Source organism: Lycorma delicatula, chromosome 3 (genome assembly GCF_047948215.1).
Source record: "Lycorma delicatula isolate Av1 chromosome 3, ASM4794821v1, whole genome shotgun sequence".
In the NCBI taxonomy this organism is placed as follows: Eukaryota; Metazoa; Arthropoda; class Insecta; order Hemiptera; family Fulgoridae; genus Lycorma; species Lycorma delicatula.
In genome coordinates, this window is record NC_134457.1 from 216236577 (window position 1) to 216256511 (window position 19935).

The 19935-nt window shown below is 31.8% G+C and overlaps 1 protein-coding gene across 1 annotated transcript in view; it reads right to left on the minus strand.

Annotated features, from left to right (window-relative positions):
* Positions 1–5087: 5087 nt before the first annotated feature.
* The window catches only part of mRpS31 (mitochondrial ribosomal protein S31), a 30336-nt gene continuing 15488 nt past the window's right edge, over positions 5088–19935 (minus strand). The window contains exons 4-7 of the mRNA XM_075361498.1: positions 19657–19855; positions 15234–15404; positions 11331–11551; positions 5088–10233 (exon numbers count right to left, since the gene is read on the minus strand). Coding sequence (XP_075217613.1) covers positions 9968–10233; positions 11331–11551; positions 15234–15404; positions 19657–19855 — 857 coding nt within the window. The 3' untranslated portion in view covers positions 5088–9967. The remainder of the gene's footprint in view (positions 10234–11330; positions 11552–15233; positions 15405–19656; positions 19856–19935) is intronic.

Below are 19935 nucleotides of genomic sequence, written 5' to 3' on the forward strand. Positions count from 1 at the left end.
CCACTAGTTGATATTTCTAATACAAACTGCTGAAATTATTTTCTCATAAAAATGGTGGCATAAGTGGAACCAGATCAAATAATAAGTAATGCATCTTTTCTGCAGAAATTGATACCACCACATACATAGTATCATATTTGAAGAGAATCACCTTAAAGATTTGTTTAATATCTTTAAAGAAAATTCACTTTTTTAAAGAACTCTAAGTAAATCAATTTTGTAATATAATATTTGCTCTTTTCTAGTGAACTTTAACCATTGTAGTTCTTGCCACTTGAAAGCTTTTCAATCCACATTTATTTGTCTGGCTATTAATATATATTTTTTTAGAAGTAATGCAAAAATTATAAAATAATTAAATTGTGTGTCAATAAAAATGAGGATAATCAGTCATCTTTAAAAAAAATGTTGATATTTGTGTTCCTGTTCTGACCACACATGTCAGAATAAAATGTCACATCTGTAACACGATCAGGCAATTAACTTAAATAGTTGTAAAGGCATGAAGAAATTTCATTGGCGCCCTCAACCTGCTATTGCTTCATGCAATTTAATGTACAGACATTCCTGTGTTAACATCAGGTTTCAGCACATAGTAATATTGATGAATAAGTAAAATTGCCATTTATAAAATGCCAGAGATATCAGAATAGAGCTGTACATCAAATACCAGTCATCTTTTGATGGACTCTTTTTACTTCTGCCTTGTCAGTTATTTTCTGTTTGTAAGCTAATGTAGTTTTATTTATGTGCTTTTAAGGCATTTCTGCTTCAAGTTTGGCATCAACATTTGAACTTTAAAATGCAACATTTATATCACAATTTGAAGTATTAACTTCAGGGTTTTTAAATGACAAATTTAACTTTTTAAATTCTCTTTAATGAATGCTGGTTGCTGATCCTTTTCGCAATGCAGACTGTGAATACCAAAAGGCTTGAGCAAAGGCAATCGACATTTTACTATATGTTTGCCTATTTTAATTGCTCTCATAAGCTGGGAATGAATTCATCTGACTTAAAAATCATTTAATTTTTCATCACTAATCTTATTAGTATTTTCTTCTTCGGTCACAATGTCACATTCCTGATATACTTGGCAATTTATTTTTTAATGACAGTTGTACATATTTACCATGCTTACCAGAGTTCTCATTAACCAGTCTGCAAACTTTCCCCTTCTTAAATTAATAATGAAAAATGTTCTTGCATTATATTTTGTATCTTAAGATTGTCAATTTTTCTCTTGTGAAGAACTACAGATTCACGAGTATCTACATAAAAAGTAACAAATCAATTCTTCATCTTGAGCCATGAAATTTGTACTATTTAAAAATTACTGAATGTGAAGAGTCACCACTGGAGTTTTAAAAAAAGTGTAGTACTTCTGTCCACATCTTTCAAGAGGTAAACATTTTCTTTCTTGGACTTCTGTTATAAAATTAGTGTAAGTTCCCAGTATGCATCGATCTTTTTATGTTTTGTACGCACTTTCTATGATCATTTTTACATTTAGTCTTGCATTCTGTTTACTGATTCAGTAGCAACTACATTTTCATTTCCTAATATATTTATATGATTACCTATTACAGTTTCAATAACAATTACATTTTAATTAATTGCAACAACAGAAAGAGTTGAAAGAATTTGGTAAGATATTTTCTTCTGGGACAAATTTTTCCTTTATTCTTCTTCATTACATTCAAAGCATAGTCAATACGTTATCACCATATTTGTTATTTTCTTGGTAATACATCTTATCTTTGTCAGAGCCATCTGATAAGACTAATTTAATTTTCAAAAATTTTCTCCATTATATCCAGAAGGCTATGTTCTATATCACTTGGGGGTGAAGTCTATACAAGTGCAATTTATTGGTATCTAACAATAGTACTGTAATATTTATTACATTTTTCTTTATCCAGACCTGTTTGTAAATAAAATGGCTTACTGTAGTAAGTCATTTAATTACAAGTTTGTTGTTCTGTTGAGGTGTGTAAATAGTCTTTTCAATGGAGATATTATATATGATGTAATATATATATATATTATATATGATGCGATTAATTAACGCTCCGCAAAAATATGTTGGTATCATTGCCTCCCTTCATAGTCTTATGTTACCCTCTTGTGAAAAAAATGTCAAAAAATTATAATATATTAAAGAGATTTAACAGATTCTGACAAAAAAAAAAACATTATGATTGGATATTTTTTATGCCTGTAACAACAAAAAAATTGAAAGTGTACAAAAATTACAATAATTTAATTGCAGAATTTTTTTTGCACATTTCTACCGCGTTTTTTATTAGCAAAATTTTTTTTTTGCTTTGTGTTTATGAAACATAGTTTGCTGATTTAAAAAATAATACTTTCAAGCAAATCGGTTGAAAATTGGGCAAAATATGATGAAAAACCCATGTCATAAATCACAGATTATTAACTTTTTTTTTTGTCTTCAGTCATTTGACTGGTTTGATGCAGCTCTCCAAGATTCCCTATCTAGTGCTAGTCGTTTCATTTCAGTATACCCTCTACATTCTATATCCCTAACAATTTGTTTTACATATTCCAAACGTGGCCTGCCTACACAATTTTTCCCTTCTACCTGTCCTTCCAATATTAAAGCGACTATTCCAGGATGCCTTAGTATGTGGCCTATAAGTCTGTCTCTTCTTTTAACTATATTTTTCCAAACTTCTTTCTTCATCTATTTGTCGCAATACCTCTTCATTTGTCACTTTATCCACCCATCTGATTTTTAACATTCTCCTATAGCACCGCATTTCAAAAGCTTCTAATCTTTTCTTCTCAGATACTCTGATTGTCCAAGTTTCACTTCCATATAAAGCGACACTCCAAACATATACTTTCAAAAATCTTTTCCTAACATATAATTAGTAATATTATTATTAATTCTCGTTAGGCTCGTTTCGCTTGTGCTATTTGGCATTTTATATCGCTCCTGCTTCGTCCATCTTTAGTAATTCTACTTCCCAAATAACAAAATTCTTCTACCTCCATAATCTTTTCTCCTCCTATTTTCACATTCAGTGGTCCATCTTTGTTATTTCTACTACTTTCATTACTTTAGATTAGTAACATATGTTAGTATAAGTAAGATTCAGAAAACTACGTTTTATAAAAATCCTCATAACTCAAAAGGCTATTCAGATTGTCAAAAAACCATTTTTACTGTATACTGTTATTCATTACAAATCGATATGTGTTACATGTTTACCGATATCATTTGTCTGAAAAGATAGACCTCAAGTAAAAGTGACATATTTATGACCACAAATTCCTTCTTTTTTTTTGTGTGCCGTATATCATAATTTATTATGTGTTTCAATATATTGATATGTTGCTAGTAAGATAAGCTATTTTGTAAATAATAAATAAATCCGTAATCCTCATAGCAATTATAATACACAAGTCACACACACACACACACACACAAGAACATTTCTGAGAAATAAATGGTCATATTCTTTCTAGTCTAAGTAAAACATTTTACATTGTATAAACGTTGTTCAAATTGTGTAATAAAAGGTTAATGTGATAAATATTTATTTATAATGTTATTGTGTAAATATGTAGCCATTCATAATGCAGATGTTACATCATGATCTATAAGCTTGGTCAAGAAGTGTAAAAACAATTTTCTTTAGAACACACAATCAAATAAAAAGGTGGTAGTGATAGAAAAGTTGCTGAATTGGCTAAGGTATTCAGCAGACAAATGCTGTAATAAAAAACAAATTATTTTTAAATTATTAAAGAAAAACCCACATATAAAATACAATGAAGTTTCTGATGAAAAAGACCCTGGTAAGAAATGTGTTGGATTACTTAATTTTGAAAAATTGATTACGCAAATATGCACACACAAGACTATGAAATTATAATATTTACTTTCCCTTATGAATATAATTGTAAAGTAATGAGAACAGAAAAAACATATTCTGAACTACTTTCTTCTTAACCGTTACAACAAAATAACAATACTTTTTATTTGGTATATGAACTGAAATCTTTAGTACAGATGGTGTAAAACAATACACCAATACATATAGATGAAAAATATCTTAAGGCAGAAGAAGAAAGATAGCTTGCTAAGGAACAAGAAAATTAGCCAAAGAAAAGAAGCAAAGAATGAAAAAAAGAGAACAGAAAGCTGAAAAATGCAACCAAATACTAAGTAATTAAATACATACCCATTTGAAACAAGATATTTCTCCTAATATTGTTCCTCACCAATAAAGTCCACAAAACCTAAACATACTTGGTCTGTGTTCTGCCCTTGTTAAAGGCGTATGATAGCCAATGCGTCAAAAGTAAAATAATATCAAACAATTAAATCAATGCATGAAGTTTGGAATGAGTTGAGATAAAGACGTACAAGACTTATATGATATGTTAGAGGAAATACTATACAAGTTGACAAAAAAAAAAGAAGATGGAATTAGTGTGACATGACAATTATTTGATACAAATGATAAAGATGTAATTTTAAATGAGGAAAATGTTCTTAGACTACCCATGAAAAATTCAAATGCATTAAATATTTTATCATTTTCTGTTACTTGATTATGTATACAGATGTTTTAAAATAAAATAATTAAGAAAAAATATTTTTTATGACAAAATTTTGCAAAATTCCAACCGGCTGATGATGCCGCATTAATCTCAACCTAGTTCACAGTTTCAAAATTACTTTTATGGTGTCATTTTCATTGACTATTATTCATCAGAATCATAAAAAAAAATATATCTATTTGTAAACAGTTCTAATAAGTACTGACACAATATCAAATCTGTTTGTCCTATTACTTTTTTTTTCAATAGAATTCAAAATGCTTAGGATTATATTTGAGCTATCTTTTATGCATAACTGATCACTGAAAAAGAAATAAAATGTTGAGATACAATTAAAACTAAGAAAAGCAATAAACGGAATATTTGCAGACTCTATATATACGAGGGCTGTCTAGAAAGTAACTTACATTTTGAAATAAAAAACCAACCAAATAAAAAAAAAAGAAATTTTATTATATACAATTGAAAGGGACAATCTTAAACTATTTTTCTATACAGTCGCTATATAAGTTGAGTCATTTATCATAACAATACAGAGCTCTCAAATTCCTTTTCCGTAGAAATCTACCGCCTTAGATTTTTGGTACAAAACTTGTGATAACCAAGCTTCCCTGATACAATTTCATGCAGTAAACTTTGTGAAATTTTGGGGAAATGAAGCAAGAGTTCCGTAATCGTTGTGCAGCGATTTTCAAAAATTTTATCGTTAGTTCATCAGTCGCAAGGCTAGGCCGACCACTGCGGTCACAAAAAACATTGGTGCAGCCATTTTTAAACTGAATGCACCACTGCCTTACTCCATCTCCATACACCTCACAAAGTTGCCGATGAATTTCAGTCGGTTTGAAACCAATTAACCAGTATGTCACCTAATCACTAACGCACCTCACAACTTGCGGGGTTTTCTACTGAAGCGCACATTTTAATAATTCACAATGAACAAAGTAGAAAAATCACCATCAACACACCAAAACAGCTTGATGTGTACTGAGTGTAGAAATGTTTTGACACCAAGATGGCGGCGCTATCCCCACCCATCTCCACGCTAGGCACAAACGTAAGTTACTTTCTGGACTGCTCTCGTACACGTCGGATAGTCATGTTACAAATAAAATTTCTACAGATTAAATTTTTTATAAATTATTTAATTTATTCTAAACAATGTAAATTATTATATATTTTTTTTATTATAACTGATTTTTTTTACTACAGATTGAAGTCTTTTTACTGTTTACACTTTTCACAAATGACTGTAAGAAATCAGATAAGTTTGTTTCAAATAGTATCACATAGTTAGTATATATTACTTTTTACCAGTAAAAGATTAAATAAAATTATATATAGTACAAATTGCCTCTTGAAATAAGAGACATTAATTTCTGAATAAAAAATAAATTATAATCTAAACTATGTGATAACCAAAACAATGCTTATCAAAAGTAGTTAAATCACAATGTACTAACCTTCAAAAATAATCTATACATAATAATATTCATAAGAAGACACCTTCATTTAATTTACTACGATAATATTTTTAAATTGTTGGCAAGAGGAAATTTAATTTATACAGACACCTTTACATTCTATAACATATGTTAATTGTAATTGTTTGAAGAAAGATAAAAAAGGTGATAGAGAGAATTATTCTAAAAAAAAATTGCAGTGAGTGCGTGAAACACGTTGCTTTTTTCATAAATCAATATTTCATAAAGGTAAAACAGGTTGTCTTTCATTTTATTTTTGTTTTATGTAGGATTGTTTTTATCTATGATTAATGATTTAGATATAATTTTTAATTTAAAAATTTTTTGTTTTGTTTTTAATTTGAGATAAAAGACTAGTAATAATTTAAGATAAACATATATGGAAGGAATGAAATCAATGTGAAGCCAACAGCATTAAATGGACAAAATATAACTATGATCAAAAGCTGCAGTCACTAACTCTCAAATAATTATAAAATAAAATAGACTAGTTCATGTCATTTAAAAAGAAAATAATAACATTTATAAAATTGTAGCGGATAATTTTACTGGTAGGTTCAATAGAATCATTCTTATATAACAATGAAAATATGACAATAATATTAAAGTGTACACTATGCAAATGATTTCATTTTCACAATAAATGAGCTGAATTTCAAACATATTGTATTGTAGGATGTAGATCCAAGTTGATGGCCATTTGGTCCAGGAGGGCAGAGGTGCCAAATACCTGGGCGTATGGCTGGCTGGACAGATCTAGAAAATTCAGCCTACACGTTAAGGAAGTTACCATGAAGGCTGAAAAGGTTCTGGCAGACTTAGGGAAGGTGATGATATCCAGGAGTAGACCCAAAGCAGGCAAGAGACAGATGATGCTATCAGCGGCCAACTCTATTCTTCTATATGCGGTTCCAGTATGGTATGAAGTGCTGGAGGTGCAGAGAAACGTTAACAGGATGTACTCCCTCCAGCAATGTGCGAATAGTTAGATCATTTCAGCATACCGGACCATATCAGGGGTAGCGGCAGAGGTGATTGCTGAAGTCCCGCCAATTCACCTCTGTGCACGGGAGTTACGAAGAATACACTGAGGAACCCTGAAAGTGGAGGCCGAACGAAATGAGCTGTAAGGGTGGCAGGCAGAATGGATGACCTTGGATAAGGGTGTGAGGATTTAGGGAGCTGGACTACCTCACCCAGCTCCTCTCATGACACAGTGAGTTTGGGGCCTATCTGTTCCGTTTTGGCAGAACGGCCTGTGTGTACTATGATGAGGAGGACACACCATAGCATGTGATCTTCCACTGCAGGAAGTGGGAGGGGTTTAGAAGGCTGTTGGGACTCAGCTGGATAACCCCGAACAACATCATGAATCGCATCCTCTGAGGCTGAAGGCATTGAAATGAGGTGGCTTCCCTGACCTTAAGACTTCTGGGGACGAAAGAGAGAGAGAGGGGGATGCTGATGTGGGGAACAGAGAAACATCATATGCCTTCAGAAGGAAGAACCTACCAAGTCCGTCAGGACAGGACCTGGATCTATCAAGGTTAGGAGGCAGACGTCATTGTAAATAAGTTTATTTTGTATGCATTAATATTTGACATGTACTTTGTAATTTCTATGAAGCTATAAGTTATAACTTTTAAGTAGATCTTTACAGAACAGGAAGATTATATGAATATGTTCTGGTTGGAGCCATAAATGATGAACAATATGGCATTGTGACATATATTAGGTTCCATCTCACAGATTACAAAGTAACTTAACAAGACAGAACAGCAGATGTCTTTGTTTTGGCTGTGGAGGTTGCTGGCACCATTGTTGTAAATATTTATAAACCTCCGCAAGTCAGGTGGTCAAATCCACCTGTAAGGTACTTCAGTCACCCAGTCTTGTAAGTTGTTGATTTCATAGCCTGGGGATATCAGGAAGAGGACAGCAATGGAGGTATTCTAAATAAATGGATGGATATGTATAACCTTCAGCTTATGTACAACGCTAAGATTCAGGAACATTCCGATCGGGTAGATGGCTGAAGGATTATTCTCCTGATTTGTGCATCATATCTACATCTGGACATAATGACATGACACAACAAAAGGTCATTGGGTCTTTCCCATGCAGCCAGCATAGGCCAGTCGTAATTCATTACGGTAACTGAAATTCCATTAGTCACCTCCATCCCTCAACCTCTATGGAATTTTCAGTTTGTGAACTGGGAACTGTTTTGATAATACTGTTCCGTGGATTCCCCCAATTATGAGCGATTTGTGGGTGCAATTAAAGTTAATGCCGGAAGTTGTATTCCACATGGGTTTCAGAAAAAGTTCATCCCTGGATGGTCTCAAGAGTGCAATGAGTTATATGCTGAGTATCAGGAATCTCACAATGACAACAGTTGATGACCCTTGAGAGCTCTCAATAAGAACAGGAGAGAAAAATGGCACAAAACTGCAAGATTCAATTTTGTGTATTCTATTCAGAAGGCCTGGAACCTTATAAGGAAACTTGGTACAGATCCAAGGTTGTCAAGTACAGTCACACATGTGAATGCCAATGTTGTTGCATCCAGACTAATGATTTCAAAAACTAAAGTAGACAAGGTGCACATACAAACCGTGAAAAAAGGATTGTATATAAAGAGGTCCCATCTGAAACCACATCCAGACTACTCACGTGACTTCTGCATTGAGGAGCTTGATATAGCCTTGAAAATCCTGAAGGTAAATAAAGCTGTTGACTTTGATGGCATGTATCAGGAGTTTCTTAAGGCCATCCATTGGACCTAAAACTAGATTGGGGATCATTGAATTCTTCAATGAGATTCTGAGAACTGGAAAATTGCTGAAGCTTTTCAAACAGGTTAAGGTAATTGCCATCCTGAAATCAGGCAAAGATGGAACTAATGCTTCTTACTACCAACCAGTATCACTACTCAACATGACCTATAAACTACTAGAAAGGCTTATTCTAAATCGCATTCAAAAGGTCACTGATCAAATTATCCCCACCAAGCAGGGTGGTTTTAGGAAGTATTGGAGCTTCTGCTACCAGGTCTTAACATTGACAACTCTAGGAGGCTGGATTTGAGTGAGGTCTCAAATTGGCTGCAGTTTTTGTGGATCTTATGGGAGCTTATAACACTGTGTGGAGGGAAGGATTGATGTCGAAGTTTATTGAGGTCATCCCATGTCAAAGGCTAGCATTTCTATTGAGCAACATGCTTTCTGACATGCACTTTAAGGTGTCCCTGAATGGATGGGCTAGTAGATGGAGAAATCTGAATAATAGCCTACCCCAGGGATTAGTTCTGGTCCCCATTCTGTTTAATCTGTATATCCATGACATTTCATGTGGAAAATCCATTATGTGGATGATCTAGCATTAGTTTTCCAGAGTAAGAATCTTATTCACTGTGGGAGTGTACTGACAGGTGATCTGACGAAATTGAGTGATTATTTCCATAAATGGAGGCTTCAGCCTAACCCAAACAAGAATGAGGTTACTGCATTCCATCTAAATAATATAGAAGTCCTAAGGAAGCTACATATGACTTTTGACAGAATCGAAGTGCCCCATGATTACAATCCAATATATCTGGGAATCATTCTGAAATAACACATTATGGCGGATGCTAGTTGTACATGGGGTGTTTAATCAGTTTGAGTAATAAAGATAGCATTTAAGTAAATAATATATAAAAAGTATTTAATAACCAGTTATAAATTTAAAAAATGTAACTTGAAAAAAGTAAAAAAGGTGTTTGTTTACTTATACAAAAAACAAAAAAAAAATTATTTTAGGATATCTGTAGTAGAAAAACAAGTTACCCATTTTACTAAAGCAAAGATTTATCATAAAATAATTTATGTAAAATATTAAAATAGCTACTGGGTTGCTTCACTTCTAGTTTCCAATTTGACATCACCAGCACCAATTTCTTTAATTAGAGCAGCTTTATCTCTGAAGAAATCTCTAAACCAGCATATATGATCAACTTTTTCATTAACTGTCAACCAAGAGTTCTTTGACAAACCGACGCAAACTAATTCCATAAAATGTCTAATTGGACCTTTAGTAGGGCACCACCCTTCTAAATGTTTTTCAAGATGTACATGTTCTGAGAAATAAACTTTCTTTTCTTCTTCTAAACCTAAAAAACAAAAGAAAATATCCAGCAAAGACACTAAAGAAAAATCAAACATTAAGTACATAATACAATATTTGAAAGTGGCTAATTAATTTAAAGACTGACCTGCAACTGAACAAGGAGATGCGGTTCCCAAAAAAAAGCTTATAAACAACTAACATTTTTTTATGTTTACAACATAGTTATTTAAGCGTATTAAAATTTAGTATTTAAAAACTTGTGAAGTATATTAAACAATCATTATAAATAATTAGTTTATTAGAAAACTAACATTTACATAATATATTTCAACAATTCCATTCTTTTTGTAAATTTATTGTATTCAGTAAATTAATAATACAATATTTTATTAAAGATTGAATAAATAATTTAGTAATAGTCGATGTGGTAATACTTATTATAAATAATACACATCAGAACAATAAAAACTGTAGATACCTTCAAAGCATGTTTGAAGAAAGGACAATTTACCCAATAAAGCTCAAAATATCATGGGAATTAAATTGTTTTTTTCTTGTGGTTTGAAATAAAATTAATTAAAATTATTCAAATAAATATAATTTGGATGAGAAGTAGTTAATATGCTTTCACTGTTATGTCTGCATATTATCTGTAGGAAAGTTGTATACTAAGTCATGCTTTGTCTGGATTTCTGCAGTCAATTCTAATTCTGTTTCCATCTATCATGATAGGGGCTAACAAGCTTGAGTGTTTCGCTGTAATAACATATATCTCACTCAGAACCATTTCTTCTATGTTAGAATGACATTTGAATTTTATTATTTCTCTATAAATTAACTATTTCATTTTATTAATTTTAATTGATTAAGGGCTAAATTTAATTAATTTATACAATAAATCCTAAGAAGAAAACAGAATCTGCTAATATTTCTACATTTATTCTTGTTAACATATTTTCTCCTTAATATTTCTATTATTTTGTAAAATGCATTAGATATATTTATTGATAACATCCATCCCATTTAATTACAAGTAAAATAATCAACTTACTTCCTAAATGTATCTAACTGACCTCTAATAGAATTCTATAACATTCAATGTTTTAAAAGTAATGGTAAATTAAAAATATTTTTAATTACCTTGTTCATTATCAATTGGAAAATGCCATAAAATTCCCTTTTCAGTCCACAGTATCATTTGTTCATAAATATTTGTAGGTGGCTGCATTACTGCTAATTTAAGTTCTCTGTTAACACAACGTTCCAAGATCTCAAGTTTTATTTCATCATCCTTCTGAACATTTACCTGATTAAAAATACCTAGGCTTTCAGCACCAAACAAATTCACTCTTTCTGCAATTCTGAAATAACAGTATATAATTTTTTTTTTAAACAAATTTTATATATTTTACAAATATTTTGTATTAGTTAATGTATCACCTAAACACAGGATATACATTGAATTAAACAAGCTTTTGATTTGAATAGTTAATAGATAAATCTTAATAAAATAAACTCTGGAAGATTAGGCAACATGAACGTGAGAGAGAGAAGCATATGTGAGAGAAGGTAAAGAATACATCAAGTTCATCCTATGATATGGTTGCTTTGTAGAGACTGTATTCTAATTTAAAGGGATTAATTAAGATAGTGAGTATAAAACATTAACATAACTCCATGAACAAACATTTTAACATAACATATAACATCTTTTATACAAATTAGAGGCAGTTAGTTGGATTTGCCCAAATTTTTGTTCAAAAACATATTTTGATGAAAGTTTTAGGCAACAATGGTTACACTTACAATCTCATTATAGTAATACTTAGCAAATAGGTACTGTTAGTCAATTATTGGTCTAAATATGTCAAATTAGTTGCAAGTAATGTCCACATTAGAATTTCACACACTGATTCATTTTCTGAGGGCAAGAGGGAATAAATCTACCAAAATCATCACTAGATGAATATGGTGTCGTTTTCAGATTTTCCTGCCAGGCAATCACAAAATGGTATGCGATATTCAAAAATGGGTGCATAAATATAGAAGAATATCAGTGGAGAAAGCCTCAATTTAGTTAATGTGTGACAACAAGGACAAATTATAGCTTGCAAATAGGTAAAAATCACACTGGATGAAAGTGAAATTAGATTGGATGTTTTCTATGAAATAATACACATTATCTCTTCTCCGATTATCAAAAAATTAGTGCCCAATGGATGTCTTGTTTATATTTATAAAACACAAACTAGTTTTAACAGCTTACATTTTTGGTTCATTGTGAGAAGGAAGGTAATGAATTTTTGAATAAAATTATAACCAGAAAAGAGTGTTTGGTGATCTCATTTTTCTCCAGAAATTAGACAAGAGTTCACTTTAGTGGAAACATTCCCACTTCCTTCCTCTAAAAAAGTACCAAAAAGGTGATGCTCACATTTTTCTTTCATGAAGTGTTGTATGTACTAAATTTATGCCATAGAGTTACACAATTACATGGAATCATACAGTGAGACCTGAAAGAGAGTGGCAAACAAAGGTGATTAAAAATTGATGTCCTCCTGCCTGACAATACAATACCTTATTCATATGCATCATGAAGGCTTTTATTTTTATTTTTTTTTTGTTTTCCTGGGCGAAAAATGCTTCTGCATTATCATTGCTCGGACACAATATATTCCTAGTAATAAATAAAGATATATCACAAAGTAATGCAATAACCATCTGCTTTACAGTAATTGGCATGAACAACTGAAACTTGCTACAGTAATTTAAACTTGAGTAAACAGATGGCCCTAAGAGACCATAAAACTAAAGATGGCAACATTTCATTATCCCCTAAAATGATTTGTATGTTAGGCCCTAGGTTAAGGACTTCCTGAAAAGATTCAAGTGGGAAACAAATCCTTATAATATTGACCTTGCAATAGGTGATTGCCATATGATAGTCCCATGAAAGAGACCCTTGATAAGCAGCAATATCAGTCTTATGAAGAAGTCCAAAACAAGACATGGCAATAGTTCACGCAGAACAGGAATTTTTCAAGAAAGACATGGAAGAATTATGTTTATGATATATAATTATGTCGAATAGTAAATCTTCAAATGTAATTTTTTGTAAATAAACGAATTTTACTAATTACTGTATTTTTTTCATGATAGTACAGCTAACATTTTGACTATCTTTATAATAGTAAGCACCTGTCTCCTCTGTTCTATCTGTTCGACCAAAAAACACAATCCACAATTTTATAAAACCTAGAAGATTACCAATCATTTTTTCTTTATCTGGTTCTTTTAATGCATATATAATGGGAATTCAGTATTGATGGCACTACAACAGTTTTGTTACTTTTTGAACTCTTCTGTATTCCATGCTGTCTGGAATATTTTTGGGCAGCATGGACATATGCTTCAATCTCTAATGAAATAATTCTATAGATGAATGAATGTACACATCAGACAATGATTATGAGTATTCCCATATGATTTTGATTTTAAATAATGTCATGATACATTGGTTCTCCACAAAATACTTTGTTTGCTACAACCACTAATGACTGTCTACCTGAAATTTTCTATCACTGTACTGTAGCACTTCTTTTTTTTTTAACTGTAACTATTGAAATAAAAACAAGGAAGAAAACTTAAAATAAATATTATTAAAAAGAACAAAAAAAACACTTAGTACTACACCATTCTATTAAATTACAAAAACAAAATGTTCGTTAAAAATATTTACAAACGCAGATTAGAAAATCACTGCCCACATTAGCACAACTTAACGTGGGAAGTGATATAAACATTAGACTGAATGTTTTTCTTGATATGGTCACTAAGGAAAATACACTTTTACAGTCTGTTTACATATAAAATATGGTATAGCAATCAGTATTATTAACTTAAGACAAGTCAATTTATCATAATTTTTTAACATTTAAAAAAATGCATTACGGATTACTGCATTTTTTAATTATAAGCATTCCACTGAAGTGGCAGCATGGTTTCAGGAGAGGAATATCTACTACAACAACATTGGTTTCTTTAGTAAAAAAAACCGATAGCTAAAACATGATAAGAAAAAGAATAATTTCACCTGATTACAAATTTTAATTTTAGGAAAGAGAAATTACATTTAATAAAGGCAGTTGCAGTTACAAGCACTATGCTTAATTGGTTTGAGTCTTATTTATTTAATAAGAAACAGTATGTTAAAGACATAGTTTTTAAATAAGGTGTTAAAATTTCTGCTTAAATAAAACTCACATTTCACAGTTTTATAACATTAGAGAAGTTTGTGTAAAAATATAATATGCTGCTCTTCAAACTGAAACTTTAATGAAAATACAGTAGATGGTTTAAGTATTTTTACTTTCTTTAGAATTTCATAATAAAAATCAGTAATTGATTATACTATGGAAATGTGGCAGAGATGAAATATACAGATGTTAATGTAACCAAAGCATATTTATTTATTTCTTCCCAGCTTTTAATTTACTACAAAATAACATATGTCATAGTTTTTGGTACATGTTTATGCTATAAAGTAGTGGGTAGATACTGTAGAAATAGGAAATCAATAGGCAATTTAAAAAAAAAAAAATGTTTATTAATGATAGTTCTTTCATTATTTATTTATACCATCAATTGCATATTATTACGCTACAATCAATTTTACATAGATAAGCTTTTAAAAGAAATTTAGATAACCATACAAGTAGATTTGTGGAAATAAGTATGGCAAGTAATTAGGATACAGCTTTAGTGCACTTAATAACCAATAAAAAGGACTATTTTTAATTTAATTTTTAATGATGGCTTATGCTATAAAAGAAGAAAACTTGCATTCCTGTATGGCATTAAATGCTGGTTTTATACAAGTAAATGCACTTAAAATCTAGATTATAACAGACTACACAAAAACAATATAAAACAAATTGCCAACACTGACATATCAATACTACTGAATTTATGATGTGCTTGTCAAATCAAATAGAAAATGACAGCTGTACATCGAGAATTAAAAAAGAAGTTTAAAATACTTACATTTGAGGTTTACTTGAAGGTGCTCTTCTATCATGAGACACTTGATTCAGATGGGTAATTCTTTTCTCAGATTTAACTAAAATTTTTCGTACTTGATCAGCTCTTGATTCAGCTTCTTGAAGTGGTTTTGCATGTTTTATTCTATCAATTTTCATCCCAACTAGCAATTCACTAAAAGGCAATTAATCAGAAAAACAACACATTATTATTTTTACAAAGTAAACAGATTCATTCATTCAATCAATTTCTCTGCAACAAAATAAAAAATATATACTTTAAATTTACTTAATAAAATGCCATAACTTACAAACATTTAAACTGAATCTTGACTGCTGTTGAAAATAAAAGAATGGTTGTACCTGATAAGAAAATAATAAGGTGAGTAATAGTTTTATATTTGTCTATCTCTTGAATTATACTGCAAAACAGTGTAACTTGCAAGCATTAATAAGCGTAGAAATGAAATACAAAAATGACAAACTTAATCAATCATAATCAAGGAACAGAAGGATATCAGAAGTTATAATAGCTTACTAAAACTGAAGACCTAAACTAGTGTCATCTATTTTCAGCGTTTTCTATTGTACAGGTGTTATATATATATATATATATATTACTGATGAGCAATCATTATATATGAAAGGTTAGATGCAATGTGTTCCAATACTGGCGAGATCAGAGATGATTTTTTGAATGTGGTCTCTTGAAAAGGAAATCACATAATAGTGTTGCTCTTCAAAATATAACTCCCTTTCAGTTCACTCTCTTCAAATCACAAAGGATCTAGTACTACTGGAAGACTATCCAGTTTCGCTAAGAGAGTACTGTCATCTACAAATGCATACTCTCACAGAAAACATATGTAGAGTTCATTTAATAAGCTGTATGTTAACCTTAACAAGCTTCTACAAATATTGGAATTTTTACTTTTGTATGATTTCCTCCCATTTAAAATATCCTTTTTAATATTTTTAAGCTACAAGAAAAACATCAGAGGAAAGTATTACAAAATTAATTCTCTTTCCTTGTGTAATATTTGATTCTTTGCGTAAAAACTTTTATTATTTAATGCATCCCAACCCCTTAAGGGGAAGACCTTATGACGTTACCAGTCGCTATACCACCCCTTCCATTCCAAGCCTCGAGGGGCTTTACCGGAGGTCATCTTTACATCCTCTAACTTATTACATCTCACAATCATCAGCCAGGCCTTGGTTGAGATGCCACCGATGTAAATGCCTTGGCAAACATGTGCATCAGTAAAATATATATCAAATTTTGCCTTCACGTAGGCCTCAACGGACACCTTCACACCCAACCTTACATGATTCCCTCAAACTAACTGACCAAAAACGTGGAAGCATGAACCCCGCGCCTAATCAAGATTCAACAGCACTATTCGTTGACTGTGAATGCCTCAGAAAATGAATAAGTTTAAAGTTAAATCAGTGCTATACTCATACCAATCAAAATTATGTTTTATGCAACATAGAAATTCAGACCTGCACTCAAATAAGTCGACTAATTTAGGTCACCTAACAGGGGGAACGTAACCTCATTCCAGTCTGTGCAGGAGCCGGGGACAAATCCCGCACCCCCATTTGGTCCCATCATGGATTCTCACGTGGCATTTCCAAGTTACAACCACGACCGCCGCCAGCGGAGGGAAGCCATGCCACCGATTGCACGGGCTACCACACCCCTGCAGCTTGGCCGCCCCCACCAGCAGAAGCCCCAAACCGAATCACAAACAACACTAACATAACTGTGGCATGATGCCAATACGCCTAACTCTGACCAATCCAATGCCTAGGCCGGAACCCTAGCTACCTAGGATCCTACCACGATTTGAGTACCTCGATTAAACTCTCTCTGCAGACCTACACATCACAAGGGCATGAAGAAGACCGGCCACTATTTATGTAGTTGCCTTTTCGCAGCAACTGCTTTTGATGACATCTTTTGGACACGTCTCAATCGTCAGATGTCCCTGCTGTTATCGAGTAGATTAAGTGCAAGGTGGATTACATGATTCTCAAGCCTCTGCAGGTATTTGAAACTGTGCTGGCATGGAATCTTAGAATCCGACAATAGCTCCAGATAATCATGAATCTCATCATTCCACGTGAATCATGGCACTTTGGCAATCACCCTCGCTACTTTGTTCTGGAATCGTTATAATTTCCATATTACTAGTAATAGCTGTTCCCCACAATTCTACACCATAAGTCCAGATTGGGCACAGGATAACCTTATAAATTAAGATCTTGCTGGATAACGTGAGGCCTGAGTTAGTTCCCTGTACCATGCGTTCAGCAATTCATCCTCACATGACACTTCCAGGTCAAATGTCGATCCAGGTGAAGACCAGGTACCACACAGTCTCCATTTGCAGGATCAAGACAGCATTAATGAAATCTGATAGAAAAGCAGAAAATTAAAGATTAACCTTTTCAGATCATGTAGCCTTGGAACTGGTTATGTACGGCGTCAGTTTTAAAACGCTGTTACAAAATCATTTTATATGGTATCTAAGTCGGTTATTTTTTTTATATTCACAAAGGAATCAGTTTTATTACACAATTTGAACAACGTTTATACGATGTAAAATGTTTTATTTAGACTAGAAAGAATATGACCATTTTTTTCTCAGAAATGTGCGTGTGTGTGTGTGTGTGTGTCACTTGTGTATTATAATTGCTATGAGGATTACAGATTTATTTATTATTTACAAAAATAGCTTATCTTACTAGCAACATATCGATGTATTGAAACACATAATAAATTATGATATACGGCACACAAAAAAAAAAAGAAGGAATTTGTGGTCATAAATACGTCACTTTTACTTCAGGTCTATAAATATCTTTTCAGACAAATGATATCGGTAAACATGTAACACATATCGATTTGTAATGAACAACAGCACACAGTAAAAATGGTTTTTTATCAAACTGAATAGCCTTTTGAGTGGTGGGAATTCTTATAAAACGTAGTTTTCTGAATCTACTTTCACTTATACTAACGTATGTTACTAATCTGTGATTTATGACACGGGTTTTTCATCATATTTTGCCCAATTTTCAACCGATTTGCTTGAAAGTATTATTTTTAAAATCAGCAAACTATGTTTCATAAACACAAAGCAAAAAAAAAATTTTACTAATAAAAAACGCGGTAGAAATCCGCAAAAAAAAATTCTGCAATTAAAGTATCGTAATTTTTGTAGTTTCAATTTTTTTTTTTGTTACAGGCATAAAAAACCAATCGTAACGGTTTTTTTTTGTCAGAATCTGTTAAATCTCTTTAATATATTATAATTTTTTGACATTTTTTTCACAAGAGGGTAACATAAGACTATGAAGGGAGGCAATGATACCAACATATTTTTGCGGAGCGCTAATCAACCGCGGATCATTGTGATGGGAAAAGGTTAATAAGATAGCGAACACAATATTCCAAAACTAGCAGAATTATGTCATTTAAGAATTAAAATTACAAAACTCTTATCACAGTAAAGAAGAAATCAAAATCAGACAAGCATCAGCCTTTTTCATACAGTACAGAAACCTCCTAATATTAAACATAAATTTACGATAAAAAAAAACAAATTTACATATTGTAATGCTCTATATAATATAGGCAGTAGAAAATCATGAAAGATAAAAAAAATGGAAGCTTTGGAAATCTTATGTCATGGGTGAGCTTTGATAAATACATGGAAAGATGGAATAAAAATCTACTAAAATCTAAAAAAAAGAATTTAAAAAAAACATGGAATTTTGAAAAAGAAAATTGGTAGGCTGTATAAGAAAGGCCCAGGATTAATCTGATTTGATTTAGAAGGAAATACAGAGAGCAGAAATCAAATAACAACAAGTAAACAAAGAGTTAGCTAGGAGCTAAAACACAGAAAAACCCATCAAAGACTTCTACAGCAAATGATTAAGTAACTAATTACTCTTGTAATTAAGTACTTAATAGAAAACAGCTGTATATTTATGAAGGATGAAGGACTACCTCTGATGTTAAAAGTAGATGACTTGTTGTTGATTGTGTTCTTGGGGTTAGTAAGGGGAGTACTAAAAAATAAATTTGTGGATTCAACATACTGAATATATTTCAATGCAGATTGTTGTGAGTACAACAATTTAGTATAGAAAAGAAGAAACCAAATTGTTCACAGTAAAAGCAGGCCTAATACAAGGAAGAGTTCCTTCTTGGCAGCAGCTGTGAATCCCCTTAGCGCCTATCTGAAAAAGAAGTGATGAAGAATAAGAAAATAGGAGCAAATGATTATGATAGGAAAGGAGATAGATAGTGGCAACAAGAGTGTTAGAATGAATATCACAGGTGACCACAACAAGACACAGGTAAAATTATCTATGTAAAATGTATATACACATAAAAGGAAGATACTGACTTTAATGAAACACTTCCAAGAGATGTTTTTGTAGCTGTCTTTGATGAAATAGTTTTACTCTTTGAAGCTTTTGTATCTTCTTGAGACACTGATTCTTGATCTTTGTACAATAACCTGGATAATAAATCTGCTTCTGTTTGTTTAGAATCCCCTCCTATATTATCTGCAACATGTCTGGCTGCATTTACTAGCTTCTCATCTGAATAAACAAAAACTCTAATTAGAAAAAGTAGAACTATCAGCATACACACTCATTTCAAGCAGTAATGAAATAAACTG